This window comes from Macrobrachium nipponense, chromosome 37 (genome assembly GCF_015104395.2).
Source record: "Macrobrachium nipponense isolate FS-2020 chromosome 37, ASM1510439v2, whole genome shotgun sequence".
NCBI classification, from domain to species: domain Eukaryota; kingdom Metazoa; phylum Arthropoda; class Malacostraca; order Decapoda; family Palaemonidae; genus Macrobrachium; species Macrobrachium nipponense.
The window spans coordinates 50,228,670-50,241,169 of record NC_061097.1 but is presented as its reverse complement, the minus strand read 5'-3'; the positions used below and the strand labels follow the sequence as shown (position 1 = coordinate 50,241,169).

Genomic DNA, 12,500 nt, shown 5'->3' with positions numbered 1-12,500 from the left:
TCGCGATATCGTCTTTCGTTCTTAGAGTTTGCAAATGTATATTTTGTTTATGTATGTTATTCATTTTTTTATGTAGTTTTTTGTTTGTTAACTTCCATAAGCATAAGTGTTTTTCTTATATGATCAGTCTTGCCGTAGTCAAGTGTATATCAACCTTGGAAAAAAAAAATCTTATATTTATATATATATATATATATATATATATATATATATATATATATATCATATATATATAGATATAATTCTATATAATATATATATATTATATATCTGTAATATACACATCTAATAATATATCACATATATATATACTATATATATATATATATATATAGAGAGAGAGGAAGAAGATATATTATATATATATATATATTTATATATATCTATATATTATATCTATATAGATAAGATAGATATATATAATATTATATGATATAATATATATATATATATATATATATATATATTAATTATTATTTATACATATAATTTATATTATGTATATCATACTTATATATATATATATATCTATATATAATATATATATATATATATATATATATATATATACACACACACATATATCATGGCAGCTGGGGGTGCCATCTCAGTACACAGCTGTTCACTGAATAAGTGGATAAATAAGACATTGATAAGTTACTCATAAGTGAATTATAACTTAATAATTAGAACTGGATAAATGAAACGCTCGGAAAGGCTTCCGATGACACTAATGTTATGAGTGAACAGAATTTGTGAAAACAAAATATTGATCAAATAAAGTTTAAAGACAAATATAAGTACCTCAAATTGTGATTTCTTCTTGTGGTGTTCTATTAAAGAAAAATGAAGCTAACTTTTTCTTAAGCATTTATGTCATGCTGATTATGATTGGATATGAGTATCTTCTCAAATGAGGTTATTGGTATGGTAACAGATGAGGATATAACTGTAACCACTACATATCCTTTTGTTTTTCCTTAACCTTTGTATGTCTCATTAATACCATAATGTATTTGGAAGATTATCGACATTTTTTTTTCTTTACAGGTAAGAGTGAACAGTTGACTGGGTTTGTCCATAGACGCGGCGTCGGAGCCGATAAGGTCAGTGGTACCCTGGTATAAGTCTATGATCGATATCTCTCAGTGGTTCAAACGACTTGCTGAAGGTCTGTTGCATTCACGTTAACGCCCCAAATCGTGCGAATGATTTTGCGAATGATTTTTTGTGGACCCTTTCAATGGTAATTGTCTGAATTTCAACATAACCTCTCATTTTGATTCATCTCGGCTTAATTCCAAGTCGGGGTCGCTGTTTTTAATGGGGCCTCGTTCAGGCTCATTAGGAACCGCGACCCCGACTGCGTATATATATATATATATATATATATATATATATATATATATATATATGCAGCTGCCGGTGATGCGAAATTTAATCATTCGTGATTAAATAATCGAATAATTTAATAACTTGATGATTAGATAATTCAATCATTCATGGAGTTTTATCGGTTTATTTTTTACTCTCGCATAAAACACTAGTGATTTTAGCCAAGTAAATTATCCATTTCCAGTGTTTCTGCTGATTATTCGATTCTTGCAACGTGTTGAACATTTCCGTTTTTAGGAACCTCTGGCTCTTGCCTTTTTTTTTTATCCATTTCACCACTGGTCCGCTTGTATATAGAGGTCAGTGTCGTGACATGCCACTCAGATGTCGCGGTTCGCGTCTCCCCTAGGGGGATGGCAAATCAGTGGGTCTGTATCATGATCAGTTACTGCTGCAGTGTTTAGGGAGTCTTTAGCGGTGGGAGGTTGAAACCAACATTCTTGGGAAGCTTGAATGTCAAGTCACTGGCCCCTTTGGTGGGTTTGTTCCATGTGGCTACAGTAGATTCACATCCACCGTGCATCCGATGTCTAGGGCAGTCCCTTACGACGCTTCTGATGGGCTGTTGATAAGCCAATCACAGGAGAGGTGGAACATACATCCTGCCTATGTGAACTGTCTAGAGAGACTGAGAGTTTAAAAGAGGTGGAACATACATCCGGTCTATGTGAACTCTCGAGAGAGACTGAGAATTCCCAGCCTTGTGATTGGCTTATCAACAGCCAATCAGGTGCGTCGTAAGGGACGGGCCTAGACATCACATGCTGCACGGTTGATGTGAATCTACTATAGATTTCATCTACTGGGATAATAATAATATTAATGGTAATGATTTCAGATTCTTAAATTAAAGCAATACGTAATCCTTGCGGTTTTATTTGCCCATTTGTCAATGTGAAACAAAACATTCAAGTGATTTCTTTGAAAACATTATATGCTTGTTAATTCACCATTTTAGTTCGATAAAAAAAAATGTTTTAGACGCACTGTAGTTTGGAATATGGCATTGATATATTGTATGTATTGAAGAATCTGAAGAATTTCAACTCATTTTCTTAAAGTCTTTTCTTTTTGGGGGGGGGGGGGGTTGGGGGGGGGGGGGGGGGGGGTTAGGTCTGGTGGGCTGGCAGTGCTTGTGCAAGCAATCTCTGGAAGTTGTATTGATAGTATACTACAGATGCCACTGCTATACTTTTATATGTATGTATATATGTGTGTGTATATATATATATATATATATATATATATAATATATATCGGACAATTATGAACCGTCATAATCTTGCTTACATATATCTTTTATATTTATTAGTTACAATAAAAATTATTTTTAAAGCCATATTTGAACTGAGGCTCCATATAATTCATTCTATTTTCAGAAAATGTATCAACTGGCATGAAAACTAGCAATTTATAAAAGAAAAACGAGTTATGACAAAAATGATAAAATAACAACATTTGATTGTAACTCATTGTCTAACTGCAGTATAATTTGAGGTGTCAGTTCTAACATCGAAATTTTATAAGGCTCGCGACGTTGCGATTAAAAGTAATGAGAGAAAAAAAGTTATGTATTAACGCTAGTTTGCAACGATTACCAGGAAACAGATTTACGAGAGAGAAATTCTTTGGTTGTCCAGAAGTTTATTGATACAATATCTTGTCTACGCTTAGAAAGATACCACAAGAGTCTGTAAAATTACAAAGAAAAAGAGTGTAAAAAGCGATATATAATTATTTCAGTCTTTATGCCAACAGGTAAAACATTCGCCGAAGTTTCTTTGGCGCAATCGAGTTTTCTGTACAGCGTATAATGATGTACGAAACTCTCAGTCACGGCCCAAGGAACGTTTAGCCCCCGGTGGTGGCATGTGTTTTTTGGTACCTATAGCATTGCCAGACGCACGATCATGGCTAACTTTAACCTTAAATAATATAAAAACTAATGAGGCTACAGGGCTACCATTTGGTATGTTCGATGATTGGAGGGTGGATGATCAACATACCGATTTGCAGCCCTCTAGCCTCGCCTGTTTTCAAGATCTGAGGACGGACGGACAGACAAAACACCATCTCTATATTTTCTTTTCCAGAAAACTAAAAAAGTTAAATCAGTGAACTTACGTATGTCTGCTTTCTTGTATGACGTAACGCGCCCTTCATAAATGAGCAATGTTGGGCAATGCGAGGTCGCTTGTTGTAATGGGCTGCAATTTAAAAGAGACATTCCGACATTATTCCAAAGCTTGGTTATTTATTTTCTCGAAATGTTGCCGTGTCATCGCACACGGAATCCGGTCCCAGCTGATATTATAGCTGGGCGTTTTATCTTTGCTTCAGCGAGAGGTTAATTTGACACGACGCCTTCAAACCTAATATATTTATTGTTTTGACGTCCGATCAGCCATCTCTGCGTAAGAGAAACATGACATATTCATTTTAAACACTTCTTCACCTAACTTTTGTGCACAAGAGTATTTCAAGTCCCTGTACGTTAAAGAAACTGGTGTATTTATTTTAAACACTTCTTAACCTAACCTGCTCTTTCGTTTCCAAGAGTACTGAAGCCTCTCTACATAAGAAAAACTTATATATTTATTTTGAACGCCTTTTAACCTAACTTGTTTTTTTGTTTGCATTCATTTTCATGTTATCTATATAGAATAATATAGGCCTACTTTTTAAGCTTTGTGAACAATCCCCGAAAATCTTATTTGTATTTTTGAGATTTATTTTAACCACCCTGAAGACATAACTTATTGTTAATGAATGCTTGTAGGCCTCTCGACATAAGAGAAGCTTATTTTTCTTCTAGTTAGATATCTTCACGGGTAGTATAGGCCTATTTTTGTTATGTAATGTGAACAGATTATTAGTGCGATAAGAAAGCCTGCATCCTGTCCTTCATATAACGTTGTCTTTGGTGTTGATAAGCCTAAACAATATTTTGTTGATCAGTGTTCCGCGTGTCTATGGAGTAGTGAATCTCCTGTTGCGTCTTGTTAAACCATCTGTGGGAAGTGAGTTTAACAATCTCTGTGTGTCTCTCATTCTATTATATAAATATTAGTATATATATATATATATATATATATAAAAATATACACATATACTAATATTATATAATATATATATATATATATATATATATATATATATATATATAATACATATACATACATACCTTAATATATTTATTAGGGCTTGTGCCTTGTATGATAAGGCGCCCTATGAAGGGTAATGTTAGACTATGCGATAATCTATACGCTAAGTCGGTTGGTATTGCACTTCCATCTTCAACGGAGTGTCTGGGGTTTTGTAGATCACTTACGAAGTCGGTATTATCTTTACGACGATGTGTTAAACTCATGGTTCGGTGAGGTTCTTGTAGAAAACACAAGGTATAAAAATAGTATATTCTTCTGAAGTTTTACATGATGAAGATCAGGTATGATCGTACAAGTCTTCTATGACGATAGCTTGATCGCTTCTGCCAATGATGATGGCTAATCCTATTCCTCTACATGATAAAGCTTAGGTAAAGAGGTACAGGTCTTCTAATGACGATAGCTAACTCTGTTCTGCCTGTCTACCATCTCTGTTACAAGTTATGAAGGAACAGACAGTAGTTCGAACATATGAACATACTATCAGATGACATAGTTTCATACGAACACACAATCGAATGAGACACGCTACAGATCACGTAGGCCGTTTGAATAATAGGTCGGGGTAGTTGTCTCAAGCAGGGAGCTTGACTAATGTTTATAAACAATGAATGACTACAGGTGACGGCATGTTATCTTAGCTTACATACTTATTGTATACGTCATCTTTAGCGTCTCTAGTCTGATCACATTCCTGCAAGCAATCTGGTTGACCTCTTTAGTTTTAGACTTTTATATATATGGACTAACATTCCATATTTTTATTATGTAAACACTTACATATATATATAATATATATATATACATCATATATATAGATATATATAGATATATATTATATATATATATGTATATATATATATATATATATATATATATAGATATATATATATATATAGATATATATATATATATATATATATATATATATATATATATATATAGCAATAAATACAGACATACTTACATATATATATATATATATATGAATGTGTATATATATATATATATATATATATATATATAAATATATGATATATATATATATATATATATATATATATATATATATATATTATATGTATATAGCAATCTACAAGAAATATTCATTATTATTATTATTATTATTATTATTATTATTATTATTATTATTATTATTATTCAGAGCATGAACCCTCCCTATCCATATGGAACAAACCCACCCTAGGGGCCCACTAACTTGAAAACCAAACTTCCAACGAGTATGGTGTTCATTTGAAATATGTAATTATTATTAGACTCGTGTCATAAATTCACTTTAAATGGCCAACTGTAGGCAGTGCCAAAGGGTTTTTCAGTCGTCTCTTCTTTCTGTCTTTTAGGCCAGGTCAGGTTAGGCCTTCACAGGTCGGTTGGTTTGTTTTCTTAATGCAACGAATTAGCTTTTCTCGAGTTCATCTTTTTTTATCGTTCATTAAACTGGTGTGTTTTTTATAAGTTTGACATTCTGTGGGTCATATGATAGCTTCTCTCTCTCTCTCTCTCTCTCTCTCTCTCTCTCTCTCTCTCTCTCTCTCTCTCTCTTTCTTTCTTTTAATTTGATCATACGTTTAATGTAATTTGATTCTCTTTCATTATAACTGAATATCTGTTTGATATATTATTTTCACTCTCTCTTTTAATCTAATAATTTTTTCATATACTATTCTCTCTTTTTCTCTCTCTTTTAATGTGATCATATGCTTAAAATCATTTTATTCTCTTTCTCTCATTGTAGCTGAATATCTGCTTGATATAATTTTTTCCTCTCTCTCAATCTCTCTCTTTTAATTTAGCAATTTTCTTGATACACTATTATTCTCTCTTTCTCTCAATGTAACTGAATATATCTGCTCTCTCTCTCTCTCTCTCTCTCTCTCTCTCTCTCTCTCTCTCTCTCTCTTTCTCTCTCTCTCTCTCTCACACTAATCTTATCGGTGATAAGATTAGTGTGAAAATAGTAGGATAAAGCGTCTTCTAAGTTAGTTTATCAAGTGTAATACTGTAAATCAGAACAAGATGGCAGTAAGTTCCAACTGCGGGAAGAGATGGCGTAATTTAGCTTGCTTGGCGGATTCGCAATACGATAAGGTAGCAGGAAGGGAACTGGCATTTCTCATCTATGAAATCAGCAACAGTCCTAACCAAAAAGATACAAAAGCATTCATAGATATATTAGAAGGATATAATCCTTCAAACTGGAACAAATCTAATGAAAACATCTTGAAAAATAATTGAAGAAGTTCCAAAAAAATCCATAAAATCCAAGTGGTCAAGAGACTCATAAAGAAAAATATACATAAACCAACATATTCGACAAAGAAAATTGAATAAGGTGAATCTTGTGAATATCCTAATTGACGCATTAGGAAAAAGAATGCCAAAAGCATGCAAACTGTGTAAGGTTTGGTATAGCATAGTCAATCCACAAAACCTAATCAGAAAATGTGCTGCATGCAACATTCCGACCCATCCACAGTGTGCTGAGGTAATGCAAGATATGAGAAAAGATACAAGAATTTTTTGTTCAACATGTCTATCATGGATAGACAATGTTATTAAATCAAGATTGAATGTACAAATAGTTGAGGATGAAGAAGAAGAAGGAAGAGGAAGAAGAAGAAGAAGAAGAAGAAGAAGAAGAAGAAGAGGAAACGGAGGAGAAGTAAAACAAAAATGAAATGACAGAAAAAAATAAGGAAAAAAACAAAAAGAACAAGATAAAAGTATGGATGCAGAGATACTCATTGATACTCATATGAGGCAATAAAGCAGCAATACCTACGAAGAAATAAATTGCGATATGGAACAGAAAAGCAAATCCGAAGAGGCTGGCTACCCAGATCTACACAATGACGGGAAAGAGGAAAAAAATAGACAAGAAAGACAAAATCTGCAACCTTTGAAAAGATGGAATTGCAGATTGGAGAAAGATGTTACTACAAACATCCTAAAGGTATGTCACAACTATGAAATATATGGTAAATGTGCATACCTAGATGGATATGGGGATGATTGCAGAGATCTGCATCCAAAAATATGCAAAACCTAAAAAGAAGGAAAAGGATGTAAGTTCGACAAAAAATGCAAATATATGCACCCTGTAGCCATGAATCATAATCAAATAAATAACCAACCAAGTAATAAAATCCAAAATAAGAAAGAAACAAATAAAGAGAGAAATCAAGAATATCAGGTAAAAGAGAAAAGCAAACCACCAATGAGATATGCAGAGATGTCAGCAAAAAATTTCAGTGCATCAGCTCCAAAAATTCTACTCAAGGGATAATAACTGTATTTATTATGCAAGAGGATATTGCAGAAACGGAGGAAAAGTTGCAGATTCAGACACAAAATGAATAATTATGATGAAGGAAGATCAAATATTATGGAAAAGTTGGATTTTTTAATGTCAGAATTTCTGGAAATGAAAAAAAGCAACAACATACCAGAACAGGAAAGAGACATGGAAAATAAATCCTTATTACTACCAATATTAAATGAAGGAGAAAACACGCAAACCATCATAGTGATGAATGCGCAGGGTTTAGTTACGAGTAACTCAAAAAGAAAAATAGAGTACTTAGAAGAACTAACCCAAATTGAAAAGAAAATAGCTATAATAATGAATATAAGTGAAACCTGGTATTCCCAAGAGACTGGGAATGAATGATCAAATAAAAGGGTTCCAAACTTATAGATCAGATAGAAAAAATAGGAATCAAGGGGGAACCGCAATATATGGGAAAGACAAAAAACAAGAAAAATGTATGAGAAATATAGTAACTCAGAATGTGAACTAATAGCGGTGAATTTGAATCTGAAAAATTAATGAACATAGTATATATAGACCTCCTAATACTAAAGAGTTTGACTTAATAATTGAAAAATTGGATTATATATGTAGAAATCACAAGGACTGGACTATTCTCCTATCTGGTGACTTCAACTTTCCTTTCGTAGAATGGAAAGAACGAATAGAGATGTGGATGTATCTTATACATATAAAAACGAGAGAGTAATAGTAGTGCAGAAGATAAGAGGCAATTCGAAAAGCTATTAGATATGCTACTAGAATACAACATTCAACAAATAAATCACCTGCCAACAAGAAAGGAAAATACTTTAGACCTAGTATTTGTGAACGAGATAATTATGTTAAAGAAATAATAGTTTATAACGCAGTATTTCAGACCATAATGTCATAGAATTTAACAGTTCATTCCAAAGCAAGTGAAAACAGAGATAAGCAAGAAATGAAAAAGTGGGAAGGATATGGAAAATAAAACTCTACATAAACATAAAAATAAATGGTCAGAAAATTAATGAAGAATTAAACAAAGATTGGGATAACATTTTCGTAAGCGATGACATAAGGGTAAATACGGAGATATTATATAAAATGTTAGAGAAAATAGTGGATAAATATATACCGAAGAAGAAAAGTAAACATCATTCATGCATACCAAGAGACAGAAGGATCTTGTTCCAGAAAATCAGAAAGTGGAAAAAAGGTCTTGCAAAAGAAAAAAATGCAATGGAAAGTTATAGAACTAAAAGTAAGATAGAAAAAAAAAAAAAAAACATGTAGAACAAAAGATTATACAATCATAGGAAAATGAAAAAACGGGAATTGGAAGAAAAAAACCCTATTAAATATCAAGCAAAACCCCAAACTATTATACTCATATGCGAAGAGATGGAATAAAAGAACGAATAGAATAGGCCCTCTGAGAATTGAAGGGAGATTAACGAATGAAAAAAAGGAAAATTTTTGCAACATACTGGCAGAACGATATAGAGAATTCACCCCTAGAATAGATAATGAAGATAATGATATAGAAGTAAGGGACGAAAATAGTGAATATTTAGCTGACATAGAAATTAATGAAGCTGAATATGTGCAGGCAATTAATGAAATTAAAAATGGAGCTGCTGCAGGGCCTGATGGAATCCCTGCTATTTTGTTTAAAGAAAGTAGATCATTCTATCGCAAAGCCACTTGCAATATTATTAAGACAAAGGTGTAGATACAGGCAAGATTTGATGAAGCACAAATTAGCATATATCACCCCTACTTTCAAAAGTGGATCAAGACTTGAGGCAAGTAATTATAGGCCCTTTGTGAGTCTAACATCACATATTATAAAGAAAGTATGAAAGGGTAATGAAGAAAAATATTATGAAACATTTAATAAAAAATAATTTGTTTAATATAGGACAACACGGTTTCGTACCCGGAAAAAGTACACAAACCCAACTGTTAGTTCACCGTGAGAACATATTCAAAAATATGAAAAGCGGAAATGAAACAGATGTGGTTTATCTAGACTTTGCAAAAGCTTTTGACAAAGTAGACCATAATATATTAGCAAAAGAAAATTAGAAAACACAATATCGTAGATAAAGTAGGAAGATGGTTAAAAGAATTTTTACACAACAGAAAACAGATAGTTATTGCAAACGATGAGAAATCGGATGAAACCAAGGTAATATCCGGTGTGCCACAAGGTACGGTGTTAGCTGCAATACTGTTTGTTATTATGATTGAAGACATAGACAGTAATGTTAAGGATTCGGTAGTGAGTAGTTTCGCTGATGACACAAGAATAAGTAGATTACTTGTGATGAAAGATAGGAACGCTCTACAAAGAGACCTTAACAAAGTATATGATTGGGCAGAGGTAAAAAAAGAAAATAGGATGGTATTTAACTCTGATAAATTTGAATCAATAAATTATGGAGACAGAGAAGGAAAGCTATATGCATATAGGGGACCTAATAATGAGACAATCACAAATAAGGAAGCAGTTAAAGACCTTGGTGTGATGATGAATAGGAACATGTTATGCAATGATCAAATAGCAATTCTTTTGGCAAAATGTAAAGCAAAAATGGGAATGTTGTTACGGCACTTCAAAACAAGAAAAGCTGAACACATGATTATGCTTTATAAAACATATGTTCGTAGTCCACTTGAATATTGCAATATGATATGGTACCCACACTATCAAAAGGATATTGCACAAATAGAGAGTGTACAAAGGTCCTTTACAGCTAGAATAGAAGAAGTTAAGGACCTTGACTACTGGGAAAGACTACAATCATTAAAATTATATAGTCTAGAAAGGAGAAGAGAACGCTACATGATAATTCAGGCATGGAAACAGATAGAAGGAATATCAGAAAATATCATGGAACTAAAAATATCAGAAAGAGCAAGCAGAGGTAGATTAATAGTGCCCAAAACAATACCAGGAAAAATAAGGAAAGCAGACAGGACATTAATCCACTAGCACCAGCATCGATAATGCAGCGTCTATCAATGCGTTGCCAGTCTTCATCTGAGGAATATATCCGGATGACGTTAGATGTGTTTAAGAATAAGCTGACAAATATCTAAACTGCATCCCAGACTATCCAAGATTGGAAGATGCAAAATATACCGGAAGATGTACTAGCAACTCTCTGGTAGACATTAGAGGTGCCTCACACTGAGGGACCTGGGGCAACCCGAATGAACTGTAAGGTCTGTAAGGTAAGGTCTCTTTTAATATGATCATTTGCTAGATATATTCTCTCTCTCATTGTAACTGAATATCTGATTGACATAATCTCTCTCTCTCTCTCTCTCTCTCTCCTCTCTCTCTCTCTCTCTCCTCTCTCTCTCTCTATTCTTTCAGCATCAGAGCAGCTCTAACTCTTCGTCTTTCTTCTCTCCTTCTCTTCCTCCTCTCTCTGTTCTTCTGCTTCTTATCCTCCTCTTCATTTTCTTCTTCTTCCTTCTCCTCCTCCTGCTCCTCCTTCTCCTCATCTTGCTCCATCTTTATCTGGGAGACGTCATCGCCCCCCCTCCCCCCTCCCCCCTCCCCCCTCCCCCACACTCGGAATAGTTAATGAGAAAATCCTGTGGGGAATTCTTAATTAACACGAAGCCACCAAGTCGAGTTAATTGATGAACGTATAACAGTGCTAAGTTACATTGAACAGACGTTCATGTACGTTCGTGTGCACGACTCTGGCTGACGTGGCAAGAAGAAGGAGGTTGGTTGCGATGCGTGCGTGCGTGCGCGTATGAATTAATGCATATGCGTGTGCATGAATCCATGCATATGAGTATTTGAATGCGTGCGTATGTGTGTGTATGAATACATGTATATGCGTATGTGTATGTGCATGAATCCATGTATATACATATTTGAATGCGTGCGTATGTGTGTATGAATACATGTATATGTGCGTGTATGATTTCGTTAGAGTGTGCGTTTGTGTTTGTGACCCTATTGTTTGTGTGTGTGTATGTTTTATTAGTGTATACTCACTGTAATGAGAAGACGATCAAGATATGTGCGTGTTTGTGTGTATGCGTATGTATGAATGTGTGCGCGTGTGTATATGACCCTTAGTTTTTTTATGTATATTTACTGGTGTATATTCACAGTGATGTGAGGACACTCTTGATACGCGTGTATGTGTATGTGTGTAACCCTCAGTGTATGCATCTATGTATACCGGTGTATATTCACAGTGATGTTCAGACATTGATTTACGTCTTAATGTATGGACGTTCTGACGTATTCTGCATGTATGTGCATTTTTACCTAGTATTACGATGTATACCCACGAATTCGTATTATTAGAATACTCAAACATTCTTGTACTTATGAATCGCATACCTTACTTAGTTGCTTAGCTAATTGTCATTATGTATACGGTATGCATGCATGCTTATAGTAATTGATTCGTAAATGTATTTACTCGCGTACATTTATAAACTATCTTCAAGCATTCATATACGGTTTTATAAGTTGTCGTCACAGGTAACGTAAAATAAGGTTTTGTGCACGTATGCATATGTGCATGTGCATGTATGCGCGTGCATTTGTATAAAAGTTTATATACATACATACATGATAAAAT

General features: G+C 33.6%; 2 protein-coding genes across 2 annotated transcripts in view; one reads left to right on the top strand and one right to left on the bottom strand.

Annotated features, from left to right (window-relative positions):
* Positions 1-11,404, bottom strand: part of LOC135209377 (major centromere autoantigen B-like) — a 78,752-nt gene extending 67,348 nt beyond the window's left edge. Inside the window, exon 1 of the mRNA XM_064242074.1 lies at positions 11,282-11,404. Coding sequence (XP_064098144.1) covers positions 11,282-11,404 — 123 coding nt within the window. The remainder of the gene's footprint in view (positions 1-11,281) is intronic.
* LOC135209256 (homeobox protein prospero-like) overlaps positions 1-12,500 on the top strand; it is a gene marked incomplete in the record, with an annotated part of 1,606,906 nt that overhangs the window by 901,577 nt on the left and 692,829 nt on the right.